The sequence below is a fragment of the Typha angustifolia genome, chromosome 8, assembly GCF_048772165.1.
Source record: "Typha angustifolia cultivar Huaian chromosome 8, ASM4877216v1, whole genome shotgun sequence".
Lineage (NCBI taxonomy): Eukaryota > Viridiplantae > Streptophyta > Magnoliopsida > Poales > Typhaceae > Typha > Typha angustifolia.
In genome coordinates, this window is record NC_133246.1 from 12,561,918 (window position 1) to 12,580,100 (window position 18,183).

Consider the following 18,183-nt stretch of genomic DNA (forward strand, 5'->3'; position numbering starts at 1 on the left):
CTATGATTCGTTCAGTGCATGGGGACTGGCAATTGCATGCATGGTAGCAAGTGTATCATAGTCACACTATCAACGTCGCTTCTACCAAATCCTAGAAAGGAATGTCTTTCTAGCCATATTAATATCTTGTGCAACTTATAACCAAGTAGTTGGGTTACTTTTCTACAAGACTCTTATTGCAAGAAGATTTGGATCTACGATCGAGATATCAAAACTTCCACCTTTTGCCGCTAGGGGAACCTCAAACTTATACAGTGTAAATTTTCTATGTAAGACATGCAATGTGTTGACTATCTTATACAAGGGCGTAAGGATTTATGTAGGACAGAATGCCTCGTTCGTAAAGACTTAACAAATGAGGTGCAAGAGAAAAACCAATGCACAAAATTATTCCAAATTATCATTGTTTATAAAAATTATTACGATCCAACTACGTGGATCGAGTCAGTCGAGTCGAGTCTAGTTAGTCTAATTTACTTATTATTTTTAATTTTGATTTAAAACGAATAATCCGTATATGAATCAAATCCGCTAAGATTCTACTCTTATAAATAGAAGTGGTTATGTAGTGGAATGAATATTAAGTTTAGTCAATTTATTATTATTATTTTTCTCTTTTATCGTAACCGTTAAATCGTCTTTATCTTTATAGAAGTAGATTTAACTATACAACCCTACCAAGCTTCGAAACCTTAGCCACCATCTTCCTCCACGAGCCGCCCTATTTTACTATCATCTACCACCATCTTTGGCCATCTGCCACCCTCTAACGACCACCGCAATGTTGGTCGGATAATTATCAATCTATCCAATTTTGTTATTTCTTCACTATTTTGATTTTATTTTTTCACCTCAACCTCGGAATCATATCAAATTAGAGCCATTAGCTCTCTAACTCATAATGCTACCACCTATAAAAATATCATAATTTTTACATAAATTGTTCTATATCTAGTTTGTAATTGTGGTATTAGAGCCGACTTTCTTGAACGATAGTGAACACGTGATCTAAAACTAACCCAAGGAAGATCACTGTCATGGAGGACCAAGAACTCATCTCCATCCATATGGAAATTTTTTTGATGCCACCACCACCACTAGTCATCACTGATGATGAGTCACCAACATGCGTGGTGGCGAATATTTTAAAAAAATTCGTAGGAGGTCGCTAGATCCGCCGCAGAGTGCTATCCAAGCCTTGATGGTAGCTATCATGACCCAGCACCACCCCCCTGCGTCACCACTGGCTGCTGCAAAACTACTACTATCTTAGTCATTATCCTCAACTCATAAGGGAGGTAGAGTAAAACCCCAAAGTACTGTCAAAATCCCTCTAGTCACAATGGAGTCCATGCCACCTCTAAAGGACCCCATTTGCCATCAACATCGTCGACCATAGTGGAATCTGTCCTCCACGGTGAGACAAACTCAACCCATGAGGAAATAGAAGAGCTAGTCACACCACGGCCAAAGCACCACCTCTAACAGCACTGGAACTTTTGGCATCTCTAGAACCCTTTCATGCCACCGACTCAATGCTAGAGATGCCCCCAGCAAAGGCCTCGACATGATCTTCTCTAGCCATGGAGGAGAACAATGGTTGAAATCCTAGTTTTCCACCGACTGATCTAGGCCCTCTCGGTCCAAGCCACCACCACCAACACTTTCCTTAGACCTCCTGCACTAGAATCATGGCTGCTATTCATGATGGCGAAGATCGAAAGTCATTCTCGTTGCCAAAAAATCATGACTGTCGCTACCGCAGCTCCACTATAGTTGGGCCATGACTACCAACCACAACCATTAGGGGTTGGTGGACATGTCGGCAACACACCATCGTCACCATTATAGCAGATCGAACCCCGAGTTCAATTTTTAGCCTCCACCGCCGATCGTCATCGTTCCATCGCCACTCGCACAACTTGCAAATCAATTGCTGGCGACCCACTACCTAACCCAACCAACATCGCCCATGCAGCCTGTGGCGGTGCCACTAGGGTGAAAAATATTTTTAGCCATAAGGTTAGGGTTTGAGCTATTAGGTGGAAGAGATGAAGTGCATGAATCTCATGATATGCTAAATTTTTGTGAACCGACTCGATCACCTCACACGATACAGTTGGAACCAATAAGCGTGGCTTGGAGCCCGAGGGTGATTGGTGGAACGATCCAGTGGGCTCGTGTTAGTTGACTAAGTCGGACTCGCATGAAGCCCTAGCGTGACACAAACTAGGCTATTGGGTGGATTATTATTAGTCACCTTGATGACAAAGAGTCAGAAGTGTGGTGGATTATTATGATTCAACAACGTAGGTCGAGTCAGTTGAGTCGGTCGAGTTAAGTCTAGTTAGTCTAATTTGCTTGTTGCCTTTAATTTAAAATAAAGCGGGTAATCCGTATGTGTATCCGATCCGCTATGACTCTACTCCTATATAGGGGTGTAAATAAACTGAGTTGGCTCCATCTCAAGCTTAGCTCTAAATTAATTTTGAGTCATACTTTGATGTTTAGTCTCACCTCAACTCAACTCGAGCCAATCCAAATTGAGTTCGAGCCAAGCCTAAGCCAAGTTCGAGCATAATCAAAGGAGGAGGCGATGAGGATGGCAGGTTACGGAAGTAAAACGAGGAGACCAATGGAGGAGGAGAAGGCGACGACCAATTGCGAAGAAAGAGGAGGAGGAGGAGGCAGCAGCAATCCCTTCTCAAAGTTGTAGCAAGAAGGCCAATAAACAAGAAATTTGATCGAAACCATACTTGTAAATAGTAACACACTCTTCCCCGTCGATATATCCGATGGGCAAGCAATCCCTTCACATCTCCAGCCTAGCCACCTCCCTCGGCGACAGCAATGCGATCAGCACCCTCTGCTACAACAATACTCGTAAACAGTAACACACTCTTCCTCATCAATCTATCCGATGGGCAAGCAATCTCTTCTCATCTCCGGCCTTGCCACCTCCCTCGACGACAGATATGTGATCAGCACCCTCTACTACATCACCCTCTCCTCACCTCCAACCCACTCTTCCCTAGCGACCACCAACTCCTACTTTTAGAGATTTGCTGCTGAAGTATTTCATTTTCGCTAGATGCACCAAAATTGGACCTAATTTTGATAGGAGACAGAGAAGAGAAGAGGTAGCTCTTGGCGAGTGGAGGAAAGAGAAGGCCTGGGGTTTTGAAAAGACTTTGGGAGGCAGTCGGGCGGTCGAGGAGAGGATCGGGGGAGAAGTCATGGGGGCCATCGAGGAAGAGGATAGAAGGCGGATGAGAGAATGTGGAGAAGGTTGTGGCCTCGATGAAGGACGAAGACGGCGACGACTTGGCTTAGAGTGGCGAAGCAACGGGAAATTAATGGTAAGGGAGGCGAGGTCGCAGAGGTAGAGGGAGTGGCATTTAGGGTTCGGCGTTCACTATTCGGTGGCAGTGGTGCTCATCTTCTTCACCCTTCTTTGGATTCAAAAGATGGAAGGAATGTTTCAAATCTTAATTAGGTAATTAACACTAAAGCCCTTGAAAACAAGGGTGTAATTTAAATCGAGCCTCAAAATAAGCTTAGGCTCGGCTCAAGTTGAACCAAGCCGAGTCGAGCCCGAGCCGCTCATTTATTTTGACACCCCTACTCCTATAAATAGGAGCGGTCATAGATTAATTATCATTGTAGAATGAATATTGAGTTTGGCCAATTTATTATTATTATCTTTATCTTTTATCATAACCATTAAATCATCTTTAATTTCGTAGGAGTTGATCTTAACCATAGAATCCTACCAAACTTTCAAACCCAAGCCACAATCTTCTTCCACAAGCCATCTTATCTTACAGCCGTCCATCACCACCCTTGGTTGTCCGTCACCCTCAAATGATCGCCACAACGTCGGATATTTACCAATCTGTCCAATTTCGATATTTTTTCACTCATGTAATTATATCTTTTCACCTCGATCTTAAAATCACGTCAAACTATATCTATTAGATTCCTAACTCACGAGACTACCTCTCATCATAATTTTATATGAATAGTTCTGTTCAAATCTAGTTCATAACAAAAATATTTGTAAAGTATTTGTATACATAGCAGTGTTCTTTATATAGACTCGAGGATATTTTCTTTATAGATGATAATTTAATAGGATCAAAAGACTGATATGCTTACAAACACTTTACAATATATTGGATGATGCAATGAAGCCCGAGAATTTTTGTAAAGTATGTGAGAGCAAAGCATTTTTCCATATGGGATAACTACACCTGGACTTTCTAAACTTCTACACATTTTCATATAGACCCACTTATTTATTTTTCTTAGCATATTAACCCATTAACTATATAAAAAAAAATTCTCTGACATATCATCTGATTAAAAATGACATGCGAACGTTTGTGTGATTAGTTTTAGGCCCCGATGGTTATTTCATCCTTATTTTAGAGAAGAAAAAAAGGAATAAAAGTTAAGGATAATATAGCTATTTAATATATTTGTTATTAAGTTGAGAAATACTTCTTAAATTAAATGGTCAAATTGTGCCAAAAAATAGTAAGAGAGTATACGTGGAAATATCAAGTAGTTCAAACGATATTAGTATAATTATCATTTTATTATACATTTAAGCTTTATTTAGTTTGAGGCTAAAAAAGACTTCCTTAGACTATTATCAAACTCTAATAAGAGATCATATCATGCGGAATAATATTAATACCCCTAACATTAACATAGGTATCCTCCTGGGCTAGGGGTAAAAACAGATCGGATACGGATCGGATAGTACTCAACTCATATCCAGATCCATATTTTTAGTCCGGATATGGATTCGGATACGGATATTGGACGGATAGTAAAATTTAAAACCGTATCCTAACTAAACGGATACGGATAATTTTTGGATAAATGATCGGATCTTAAACGGATATTAATTGAATTTAAAACAATTATAGTATTTTATTTAGATATAATTAACACAAAATTATTAAGAGTTTTACAACAAATAATCTCTATAAATAATATATAAAGTATTACTAATAACAATATTAATATTTACTATTTAAATAAGCAAATTAAAAACTGTAAATCATTTAAAAAAATATGCAGGTAAACGGATATCCGATATCCGTATCCGAATCCGAAAAATATATCCAACCCGTATCCGAATCGGATAGAAATTTTTTATCCCAATCCGATCCGAGTCGGGTCGGATAGCGGGTCAGATCAGCTAATCCGACCCGTTTTCACCCCTATCCTGGGTTCATCAACAGCAGGCTTTCTATCTGACAAGCTTGAATCCGCCATTCATTATAGAAGCCAGAAAGATTCCTCAAACTGCTGCTCCATTAATTGAGCGGTGAGCAGAAGAAGCCTGATAGGATTCCTTATTAACTGGCAGCAGTTTCTTTTGTTTCTTGCCCCACCCGTCAGTATTGCTAAACTAACTACTTTGGAGGTTGCTTCGTTAAAGTATCACTTCCCTATCTCCCATGTGAAGTTTGCACCAGATGCCTTTAAATCTTAATTTTTAGTATTCAGAATATAAAATAAATTAATTTTTTTTATCAAAGCAGGGAGATCAATCTATCATTTTAAAATAAAATAATCTTCACTTATTTAAATCAAAATGCTTCAGCCTAGAAACAAAAAAAATAAATTATAATATAAAATAGAAAAATCTAAATTTAATTGGTGAGTAAATAATGGAGAAAATTGCTTGTGCCCAACTCTTGGGTGCCTTAGAATGCATCCAAAACGTCGTCAACCACCATAATTTTCAAAGTGTTCAAAGTAAAATTCTTCAGATATATAAATAATTCCAGCTGTAAAACTTTTAAAGTACATTAAAAGCCATCTCAATAGATGGACGACAGGAACTCATGCAACTTTGTTTTGAATAAATTTGGAGGGATGTTGTGGAGGGTTAATAATAATGGATTGTTGCCGTGTCTGGAAATAGCCGTCGATCTGAATGATACGGGCGAATGAGTTGGATCGTTCATATTATTTTGAGAAGCGTTTCCAACTTTCCATAATAAGTTGTGGCCCTGCACCAACTCCTGTCCCTCTTCCTATCTTTTTTAACTTTTATCACCGTGATTTGCAATGATATTAAATAAGAAAAGGTAGCAAATTTATTTCTATTATCATTTATACACTACTATAAATAGATATTTAATTATTTACTATATTTACCAAAATGATCCTAATCCCTTCCATTTCTTAGCCAACTTAGTCGGGCTGGAGGACCAACTCATCACATACCAAATATAAAAAAATAAATGCTAAATTTCTTTTAAAACAGTTTCAATTACTTTGCATAAATTGAAATTGAACCATTTCAAATGATTAATCTATAATTTTATTTTTAACAATTTGATTAGTTAGATTTTAACTGAAAGAATAATAATTTTATTGGCAATTATAATATTTGAAAAATTAAAATTCTGATTGCGTAATATTTTCCCAATGGAGCGGGCATACAACCAACCAAGTAAGTCCAGGCTGGAAGGGCCGAACAGCCAATCTGGTCCTTCACGTGGGTGGGGCCCTCAATATACTCTCCTCTCTCTCTCTCTCTCTCTCTCTCTCCAGCGAAGCGCAGCGGTATTCTCGCCCCGACTTGGAATTCGTAATCCTTGATTCCTTCCTCTCTCTCTCTCTATATATAGAGTCCGTCCTCTTCTCCCGAACCCTAAAAATTATACGGTTTCATTGGAAGGGAGGAGAGAGGTAGAGAGGAGAGAGGACTAGGGCTCTTATTCGCGCACCGCTTCCTCCTCTCGTCTCGTCGGGGTAGTTGTTTTGGTGGCATTTGAGAGGCGGAGATGGCGGTGATCCCGAGAGTCCCCTTCGCTTTGGTTGCCGTCGCGGTCGTCGTCCTCGCCATTGTTCTCCCCGCGGCGGCACAAGCACCGGCACCGGCGCCGTCGAGCGATGGTCAGTATCCATGTTTCTTGATCTTTTCACTTGTACTTTTTGTTTCTTTTTTTTTAAATTCCTTTCATTTCTTGAAGGGGTCTATATTCTTGATTTAACCCTTCTTTTTCCTCATCACTTCGTAGTTTTTTCTCAGATGAACTCCTTTTTCTTGCATTATCGAGTTATTCATATATCCCTTCCTCATTATTTCTTAACTGGGCCCCATAATTTCAGGCATTCAAAAAAGAATATTTATAATCCTTAATCTGCGCTTCCCCCTCAAACAGCCGACTTAGATTGCTCGCTCGAAATGGATGAGATTGTTTATCAATTTTGATTTAACTAATATTTGTATCTCTTAGATCATCTCCAATGGATTGGAGCAAATCACATTTTAGAGACCGATGGACTCCAATGCATCCGAGCTCTATCTTTAATTATTTATTATTAAATAATATAATATTCTGGGACACTTACAGATCCTTAAAAAAGTAAAAGAATTAAATATTTTATTATGTAAAAATAATTATTTTTATCATTTTTAATTTATAAATTAATTTTTAACTTTAAAATAATTTAATATTAGATTCATTTTTGAAGGCCTCTCTTCCCAGTAATTTTTTTTTTAAAATATACAATTTAAATAATTAATGAATGAAAGAAAAGAATATAGATAGAATATTGTAATTTAAAATATAACGGTAATTTAGAGCTAGGCTCTAAAACTCCCTCTCAACTTCTAAATTTCAAGCTATAGTAAGCTCCAAATCTGGAGCTTGATTTGAAGCTCTATTGGAGCAAACGGTGCTCCAAATTTTAAAATTTGGAGCGAAAGGTTGGAGATGCTCTTATTTGGTTCCCCCGGTTTGGTTTGGAGTCTTTTTTGGCAACTTGGTAGGTTTGCCCAAGAAAAAGACTGGTTGCAGTGTGTTAAACTTTAAATATTCTTACTAAGACGCAGGAATCAATTTTTAAAGAGTGAAAGATAGGGATTTGAATCATAATACTTAATAATACATGGTGTAAGATAGAAATGACTGAGACAGTAGGGTCGTTGTGGTTTGTGAATGAACTCTGTTAAGAATAACTTTATGCACATTTTAAATATAAATGAGATACATTTAAAATTCTACTTATAATTTATTGTTTGGTTGTAAAATGTGATAATTACCTCAAATAAGATCGCATAAATATTTGCATTTAATTATTAAACTGTGAATAAGTATATTATTTTGTCAAGTCATTTACTTTATACAAAGTTTCACTAAAATATACTTAAGTGAATGTTAGTTATAAAATATAATTTATAAACAAGTATCCATTTTTGTACGAACCAGGCAATTTGTCTGAATTTTTCACATGTCATTGTGTGTGCAACGAGTTGCCAACTGTGAGTGCTTCATACTAATTGCTCAGAACCGCAAAGGAGAAGCGTTGGCTTTTTCTTTGTTTCCTGGTGTTGACTTTTGTTAGTAATTTGAATAATTTTTAATCACTTCCGTTACTTTGTTTGATAACCATATGTTTTGCTTTCCTTCAGGAACATCTATTGACCAAGGGATTGCTTATGTGTTGATGCTGGTAGCCTTAGTCCTCACCTACCTCATCCACCCTCTGGATGCCTCCTCTCCGTACAAGCTCTTTTAAGTCGTCCATGGTCTTTAATAGTTAGTTGTGAGGAAAGTAGTAGTGGGGGTGGGGTTGAGTTTGTTGTTCTTGTCTGAATCGGATTGCTTTTAATGATCGCTAGTACTGTTTGATTCTTTCTTGTTTGCTCTCGTTGTTTCATTGTTATTCCTTTCTCCCTCTCGTGTTCACTTGATTGGTTAATTAACCATGCAACTCTTAAAGAGATGATATGGCTTGTTTTGCTCTGTAATGTAAGTTTGGACTCGCTCGTCGAGGATTCATTCGCATTCTATGGATAGTTCAGAGGCCCCGTGAAGATCTTACTAGTTTGGTATTACTAAATTAATCATCTTCGAAACACCCTCGTTATAATCTCCTCACCATTTTGTATGGAGTTTATGAGATGGCAGCAGGTGGCATATCTGCCACCTAAAATAGACTCCCTTTTAAGTAAGTAAGTTTCTAAGTGTATTCACTTTGATTAAAAAAAATCAGCAGAATTAGTGCCTTCTAATTACTACTATTATTATTTTAAAAAGGCAATATAAAATATAAATTTAACCGGCCAGAACTAGCAGAATCGGATTAACTAGCAGTATTAATTTTGAGCTTATTTTGAGAATCAGGCTAGGTTCAATTCAACTCAAGCGGAGCCACTGTGCCTGAGTGAAGCTCCATCTTGAATGAATCTTGTTATTAAGCTATACACTAGCTTAGTTTGATCGAGCAAGAGTCAAGCCCAAGCTTAAAATCAATCGACGACGACGAGGTGGAGGTGGAGGAGGAGAAGAGGAAGGAGTGCAAAGCAGCAGCAGCTAAACAACTAAAACCGTTTCTTGATATTTGCCCTCATCTTTTTCAAAGAATATCACACGTTGCTTTTTTTCTCACAATTGACACAAACAAACAACAGCAAGCCATTTAAAACAACTAAGAGGATAGAGTCATGATCTTGTGTCAATCTCAATCTCTTTTGTAGAATTCAAATTAAAGTTAAAAATGCTCTTAGTAACTAGGCTACCTAGTATTCAGTACTAGAGAATACAGAGAATGGTGCAGAGTAGCTCTAGTGCATAAACTGAGCAAGGAAGGTGAGGAGGTGAAAGAGGCTTTCCAACCGCGGAGCCGGCACGACTTTAGGGGGAGGAGGTGGTGGAGGATGTTTGCCAACGAATGAGGAGATAGGAGGACATAGTGGAGGACGCTTATCAACGGTGGAGGAGGAGAAAGTGGTGGGCTTGACGAGGAGAAAAGGATTAGTTTAGAGATAAGAGTTTGTGAATGCTAAGTTAGGGCTTGGAATTTAGAAGATGATTATATCAAGCCTATCTAGTTGGCTCGGCTCCACTCGGCTTAAAGTTCAAATTTAGCCTAAAGCTAAGTCTCAAACTCAGCTTGGCTCAAGCTAAGCCCGAGCTCGAGCTCAAGCAACTTATTTATTTTTGCACCCCTATCCACCTACAATGTTATTTAATCTTTCTTTCAGATAAAAGAAAAAAAAAGGGGGAACCCAATAATGCCTTACCAGAAATATAAAGTAAAATGAGAAGAAACCATAAGTTATGAACCTGCATGCCATATAATATCCAACATATATCTATCAATCCACAGTTAATAATTCCAAATATCCACTTTCAGATATTCCAGCCTAGCCTAGCATCACATTTGGATTGAAGGAGTGGAATAAATTGTCAGAAAGCGATCTCATGATGAAACAGTAGAAGGTATAGATATGAGTAAGCAACATTGTCCTGTTATCTGACTACAAAAATCTTCATCAAAAGCTTGGTAGTGATACTCCTTTCATGAGCTCATAACAAGAAAACAGAATTTAGGCATGCGTGGAAATGTCACAATAATTCTTGGGGTCATGTCAGAGTATTCAAGCATTGTCCTTGCTTTTTGCCACCTCAGGGGCAGGGCTGCTCCTTTCAGAGAGTGAGAATTTCTTCACTTTCTGGACAAAAGAAAAGACAGTAATCATTAATCGATATAATATATCCATTTGATATGGAAAAACTTAAAACGAACTAATTATATGGAGATATTAAACAATCTGTTCAAATCATAAGAGCACATGAACATATGCATCTCACCACAAATTCTTGGTGGCTGATTCACTTAAGTGACAAGAAAGCCAAGAGACTAGTCTTGCCAATCAGGCTAATTCATATAGTTGCATATATAATATATTTGATTTCAGTCAAACTTTTCGGAAAAAGGATTTTCTGTAATGCTAATTATGTAATACCGCCCACCCACCCAATAAGAAATACTACCCAAGAAAACAAAATAATGTTTAAACAATCCCCGTTACGAGAATTCACAAAACAACTAGCCTAACTATAGAAGGTCCTTAAGACCTTAACTAACTCTATACTGGTTCCATCATAGAGAGAAAACAGGAAATATTATTTCTTTTCATTTATTTTAGTATCACTGCTACTCTATTTAAATTTGCAAAACAAAACCTTTGCTGTGTCACCGATTCATCAAAGGTTTATGAACATCACAAGAAATGAGATTATTTCAAGGTATGTGATAGATGAATGTTAAGAGAGAACATTTTGAGTAAACTAACTAAAATATTTGCACATGTCTACTTAATGTTGCTTTTCCTTCTTTCTTCACCATGAGTGTTTCTTTACTGTTCTATTTTACTGGAAGAGCAGCACACCATCCAAGTTCCATCAAAATCTATTAGAGAAGAATTATCAAGGAAATAAAAGTTTAAATTCAATTGGTGGAAAGATATTTTTTGCAGAAAAGCTAAAAGCTTTATAAATATATGTAAAACCAATTCATCCAAATCAGATGAGATCAGGAAAACATGCACATTATTGACAAGTTCAGGAAATCAAAAGATTGTTGTGTCAATGATAACCGGTACACAAGAAAATAAGTCCTCAATGTGTCAATTAGCAATCACATACACATAAAGTCGCATGCTTATCAAAACAATTACACCAAGGTAGAAACCACTCTACTCTTTAGAAAAAGTTCTGGCTTGACTCCACAAAAGTACTTCTCAGCACAGAGAAATCCTACTCCTATGATGTGCAAGATCTATTTAAGAGCTTTCCCATAGGAAAGTCACCCTGAGATCCTACTGAGGATCGATAGTTGTCAAGCTCTATGCTTCTGTATTCTCTCTCGCAGTGCCAATTGCCGATTACATTTCATTTTTGTTGTTACCATTCTTAACCTGTTATTAAAAATTATTTTCTACTTCTCATTGGCTTATCTAGGAAGTTAAATTAATCCTACTTCTCATTTCCCATATCATTCAGCCATTCTAACATAATGGCGGTAGATCCACACAATTCCACAATTAGATCCTTTTCTGAATCAGCAACTTGATTAGATTCGTTTAGCATGATAGTCCTTCACGATCTTTCTTATAAGGACATATATGGTAGCTCTGCGAGCAATACTTTCAAGCTGATGTCAAAGAATTTTATATCTCTATACCTTCTAAACCCTAAACCTTGATACCAATTGTTTCAAAAGACATTGCATCTACCAATTAGCTAGAAGCAAGCAAGCGGACATTTCTATTCTCCTACCAAAAACTGAATGCTACTACAAAAATAATCTCCGATCATAAGCACCACAACATCGATCTCAGTCTAAATTTACCTTTTCCAGCACGCAATTGCGCAGGGCATCCAGGAACCGGAGGCACTTGTCCCGATCGAAAGAGGAGGAGTCGACGGCGCAGTTGAGGAGATCGAGAGCTTCCTTGGCGCAGACGGGTTCCGGCGTCGTCGTCTCCATCGCAAGAGAAGAAACCAAACCCTAACCAACGTGTGCACCGTTGAGAGAGTACTCAGAGACGAAAGACGGATGCGGAGAGACGAAGTCGGCGGCGGCGCACGCACCTGATGGCGACTCAATGAAGGCTTCGGGTCGCCGATTCCGGTGGGTGGAGCTTGCGGCGCAAGAAAACCTGGGGCCGTTCTAATTGGGCCCGGCTTGGTATATTTGGGCCATATGACTAATTGTTTGCACGATTGGGCCGAACGTTTTTAGGGGAGGCTTTTGCAATTTAATATGCTTTTGATTTTTTAATTTAGCATATAAAATTAAATATAACCCTCGAATTATTACCCATTTTTACATAGATCCCTTATTGTAAAGCCTTCAAAATGCCTCTTCTGAGTCTATAATTTTTAATTTATCTAGTAAAAAATATCATGTGATTAATTTTAGACGCTCTAGAAACTATTTTATTTTTATTTAAAAAAAGAGATTAAAATTAAAAATAAGATAGTTATTTGATGTTTCCTATTAACATCATTAAAAACTATAGATACTAGATAGTTAAGGTGATTAAAGAATCACAAAGAATAAAGTTGTTTGTTTAGATAGTTTGGACTTGGTTGGTGGTGTGTGATGATATAGTTCAAACTGACGACGTGGTGAAGGAGAGGGAGTCAGATACGAGGACTTTGGAGCCATGCACGTCCATCAGCAATCTCTAGATCTACGGGGAGTTTGGATTAGAAGAAGTTGGCTATTAAGCTTGAATTAGGAGTTATTTTCCTAACCTCACACGTTGCTGTTGATAAAAGAAATGGATATAGTTTTGGACCAGCATATCAACTTAAGCAACCTTATCTTTTTATTTTATTTTTATTTTATTTTATTTTATTTTTCTTTCTCTTTTATTTCTTTCTTGGAGGCGTTGATATCGAGTGGCTGTTCTTGTTTGTGAGCCCATATTAATTAGAGAATTTTTTTTATATTAGATTTATAATCTAGTCCTTTTTTTTGCCTTATAGTTCTTATATGATATCCTACTAATTATTATTTAACTCTATGCTATATTTTATTTGATGGAATATACTAAATACCTTAGTAAGAATATTTTAAGAATAAGTGCTTGAATTTTGTAATGATACTTTTGGCGAGAGTATTTTAGAAACTACTATATTAAAAAAATAAAAGAAAAGGAAAGGGAATAATATTATTATTATTGTAGAAGGTGATTTAAATATTCTTAATTGAATATTCATAGTTGAGAGGTTTATGAGGATATATTTATTAGTTCAGAGATTCTACATAAAAATATTTAAAATAAATTAAAAATATATATGAAAAACTATGATAGTTTAGGAGGCTAAATATAATGATCCCTTAATTCTGTTATAACTCTTAGCACTTTGTCGTAATAAGCTATGATGATAATCATTATATGGAACTAATAAAGGTGATCACATCCCAAAAACCAACATAAAAGAGTTATTGTTGGTAGTAATTTTAAGTCGTTAACATCTTTCTAAAGCACAACAATAACATCTTAAACACTATAAAAGAGGGAAAGAGAAACAAAATATGAAAGATAAAAAATATATTAGGTGGCCAACCAGAGAAGCCTGATATAGTCTCGTCGGAGGAAAAACCTTTGTAAAAGTAAATGGCAAAATTCTTAAATCTCGTCTAAAACCACAAGTATCATCTTCACTTAAGTAAAATCTACCTTCGTCGTGAAGTAGGGCGACACACCAAAAAACTTATATAGCTATGAATTACGTAAATGACTATGAGTTATATAAAATAACTATGAATTACAACTTTTGAAAAAGAAATTCTTTACTACTACCTAGTATTAATTTATTTCTAACAATAATTAAATATTACCAAGAAAAATATTGATACGATTAGAAAGATGAATACCCATAAAATAGAGACAAGTAAAATAATTCTAAAAACTTGACGGCTAATTTAATTTTATCTTACAAATTTACAATTATTAATTTTTTTAATTCATAATTATTTAGCACTCACTACTCAGGGGTATCTATTTATTTTTCTTCTGGAATAGTATATAATCTCTTCTTTTTTATAAATTATAGTTAAAGCCCTCTCTATGTACAAAGACTGATAGCAATTGAAATTGAAAACAAAAAATATATTAGAATATAAAATACAAAATCATGTCTTTTAACAATATGCTAGGCGACAGAAAGTTAAATTTGAAAGCAAAAATAAATAGAAAAAATAAAATTAAAATAAAAAAAGACGGGGCTCACATGATAAAAACGAAAACAATATGTAGTTTTATGCAAATCACCCATAGTTTTTTCAAAATAATTTTACTTATACCCTATAAATTATTTATCACTAATTTTGCACATATATTTATTAAATTTTTTCTATCGCATACATCGTCTGAACTAAAAAGAAATAATAATTAATTTAGATATCCGTACATTTTTTTAAAAAATTCCAAGTGGGTATATATAAATATTTTTATTAATTAAAATAATGTACGTGTTTAATTAAACAAAATTAAAAGAGTAGATGTGAGAAATAACAATAGTTTAGAGGTTTAAGAGTAATTATAGCTAATTTTCTTTATGAGAGGCTATTACTTGTGTACAGATCGGATCCGAATGGGTCCACAGTCTACAGACAAATACGGGAGCTCACAAGAGATGAACGGCCGAGATCGATCCTCTTACTGCGGATCTCCGTGCTCGCGACCCTTCCCTTCCACTCCTCTCCTCTCCTCTCCTTTTTTTTCTTTTTTCTTTTAATTTTTTTTTAATTTTTTATTTCCTTTTCTCTCTGCTGTCCTGCATCGGTTTTTGTTCTTTTCCCTCTCTTTTCCTTCTCCGGAAACACCACCACCGCTTCCTCCTCTTCCTCTTCCTCCTCTATCGAGAACAAACGAGTACCGAAACCCTAACCCTAGAAGAATCCAACCCATGAGATGGGAGATGGAGGAGGTGGAGGCGGTTCTCGAGAGGATCTGGGACCTACATGATAAGATCAGCGACGCCATCCACGCCATCTCCCGCGCCCATTTCCTTGAGTCTGTCAGGGCGGCCGACAAACCCTTCCGTGAGAAGGCCGGAGGAAAGACGGATCCGGCGGCGGGGGCGGCGAAGGATGGCAGGGATGGGAGGAATGGGTTCGTCTTCGTTAAGGATTTCAGGGCGGGGGAGGTGGACGACGACGCCGCCATGGCGGAGGCGAAGAGCCTCAACGCGATCAGGACCGCGCTTGAGAATCTTGAGGACCAGCTCGAGTTCTTCCATGTGAGTTCCTATAGATTTTTCCTTTATTTTTTTTCTGCAGCTCTTAATCTGTTCATATATATCTAATTTGAGGATGATTCATAATTTGCGAGCAATTTTTAGCTTCGTATAAATAATAGTTTTTGCCATGTTTAGATCATTTGAGACGATTCATTTTTCTTTTCCTTCTGGAGATGTTTTATCATTTTAGAATGTAGAATTTAAACAACAGGTAGCTAAAAATTTGAAGGTAGGAAGCTGTGAATGGCCCTACTAGTATCCCCAGATAGAGGAAGACGGATGTTGGTTGCATATCCTACATGTAATGATGGCATGATATCTACGGTTTAACAACTGTGAGGGGAATTACACGACTTGTGAAATATTCTCTCAGCTGTCATGATGTTGATATGTTTGCTCGTTTATTGGTGATATTAAGATGCCATGAAGGCTTAATTTTGATGCAATATGTTTGTAGTATAAATTTGGCTTGGCGCTTGCTTGCAAACCTTTGCTTGATTTGTTTTTACTATTATCTTTGAGCATCAGCATAAAACAAAGTCCATGCGGATGGTTTCTTTCAATTTGTTAGGAGGGCCCAATTATGCATTTTTATAAATTATTGTTATGATTGTACTAATAATTGAACAGTTGTCTGGAGTTCATATATTTCTCTTCTTTACAGTGTTCACTTTAGAAAGAAAATACACTTCTAATGTCTATCTTATTTGTTAAGACAATCAAAACCTCCACAAACTTTTGGTACACATTATATGTATCTCTTACCAACAAGGATTGGACATCTATTGATTAGATTGTCTTCTTATCCTGCACAATTATCATATTCTCATACTGCAATTGAGAGGAAAACTCAATCCAGTAAGCTGCCCAAGTTCAATCATTTATTGCCCTGTTTTTATGCACCAGCTATTAATAAACCAATTATAAATGCTTATGCAAATCTGCTCTTATTTTCTTCCTCTTTTTTGTTAAGATCACTGTATAATGCTCACGTATCTATGAAGCCTCAATAGTAGCTTTTGGGAACTATCCTGGTGTTGCATATGAACTCAACTCGAAATATTAACTATATGTGTTACATATTGGTCGACTGATAATTTTGACTCATTTTTCCTATTTGTACTGCATTACATTTTTGGATGACTTAAAAAGTTGCTATGAAAAAACTTGGTATTCAGTGATAGCATGTAGGATTTATTCATTAATGTGCCTGTTAATGGAGCTCAACTCAATATAGTTTTCAAAGAAGTAAGACCTGCACAAATGTTTGGATGCTGATTACAAGCTTAGTCCCAATCTCAATATTCCATGTTATACTTCTCTACTGCTACATTTGTCAATTATTTAATTCTATGTGTATGGCGCCCTGCAGACTGTGCAATCACAACAGCGAGCTGAACGAGATGCTGCAATAGCAAGGCTAGAGCAAAGCCGCATTATTCTTGCAATGAGGTTAGCTGACCATCAGGGAAAAAAGTACAGAGTGATCGAAGAGGCTTTAGCTTTTGTTGGAGATGTCCATGATGTTAACCGATTTGTCTCGCAAGAAAATGGTTATAGTGTACCAAGAAGTCAGTCAGGTCAGATGGTGAAAGATGACAAGGGTCAGAGCTTGAGTGTCTTTACACGGATGTTGTTGTCCAGTTTGGCTTTAGCTAGGAACTCGTTCAGATTAGAGAGTATTGGTGGTGTGCTAGGAAATGCTGCGGTGTTTGCTGTAAGTATGCTTGCTTTGCTGCAGCTGCATCAAGTGAGTTTTAGGAGTGAAACTCCAATAGTACAAGGTCAATCATTCTATCAGAGGAAAGATGCCAAGGGAACCTCTTACTTGGAGAGTTCTCCACGGAATAACAAGATGAAGAATCTTGATGTTCTATTAGCTAGAGGTTAGGCTTTGAGGAATTTATTTCTTTGATGCTTGTACATGTTTTTGTTTTTCGTTTAGGGAATTAATGTTTTGGCCTTTTGTTCTCTTTTCGCTTTCCCTTTTTGACTGGACTAGCTTCTAAATGTTGTACCAGGAAATTTGTAAATGATTTAGGTTACCTTTCATTCCTTTTTGGCACTTTGTATACATGGAATTAAGTTGAGAATGGTTGTTTCTGTAAGTACTTGGACTCCAAAAAAAGGAAAGAAGCCACAGAAAGTGCCCTCTTGCGGTCCTAGGTAACGGTAAGCACTAGTTATTCTCCTTTTAGCACTGAATGCACGTTATCGTTGCAGTTGGTGGTGATTACTGTTTATGAACTTAAAAGTGCTTCGCTTCTCAAATTATTTGAGCTTGTCTACTGAGATTGCTAGCATATTCTGAGGTTAGAGGTTTTCTTATTCTCTTCTTCTAAACTTGCAAATGGAATAGGAGTTTCTCACCCTATCCAAACTATGATATTATAATATGTCGGACATTGACAGCACCTGCTCCCTTTATTCGTTTCTTAAGCTCAAACTCAAGCTCTTTCTTTGGCATGCTTTAATTATTCTTCTTTTTATTAGCATTTCTAACACTTGTATCCTCTGGCTTATATATCCCTTCTATTATTAGTTTTATTCATCAGCTTCGTGTCAAAATACAGTTTGAAAGCACCATTTTAGTTCCCAATAA

General features: G+C 36.8%; 2 protein-coding genes across 2 annotated transcripts; both read left to right on the forward strand.

The window, feature by feature from the left end:
- The first annotated feature begins 6,660 nt into the window (after positions 1 to 6,660).
- On the forward strand, positions 6,661 to 8,778 carry LOC140765490 (arabinogalactan protein 16-like). Its single transcript, XM_073104608.1, has 2 exons — positions 6,661 to 6,924; positions 8,447 to 8,778. The coding sequence occupies exons 1-2, from the start codon at positions 6,813 to 6,815 to the stop codon at positions 8,551 to 8,553; spliced, it is 219 nt and encodes a 72-aa protein (XP_072960709.1). The 5' UTR covers positions 6,661 to 6,812; the 3' UTR covers positions 8,554 to 8,778.
- A 6,319-nt stretch (positions 8,779 to 15,097) lies between these two features.
- On the forward strand, positions 15,098 to 17,633 carry LOC140765280 (plastid division protein PDV1-like). Its single transcript, XM_073104274.1, has 2 exons — positions 15,098 to 15,581; positions 16,954 to 17,633. The coding sequence occupies exons 1-2, from the start codon at positions 15,249 to 15,251 to the stop codon at positions 17,470 to 17,472; spliced, it is 852 nt and encodes a 283-aa protein (XP_072960375.1). The 5' UTR covers positions 15,098 to 15,248; the 3' UTR covers positions 17,473 to 17,633.
- Positions 17,634 to 18,183: the final 550 nt, after the last annotated feature.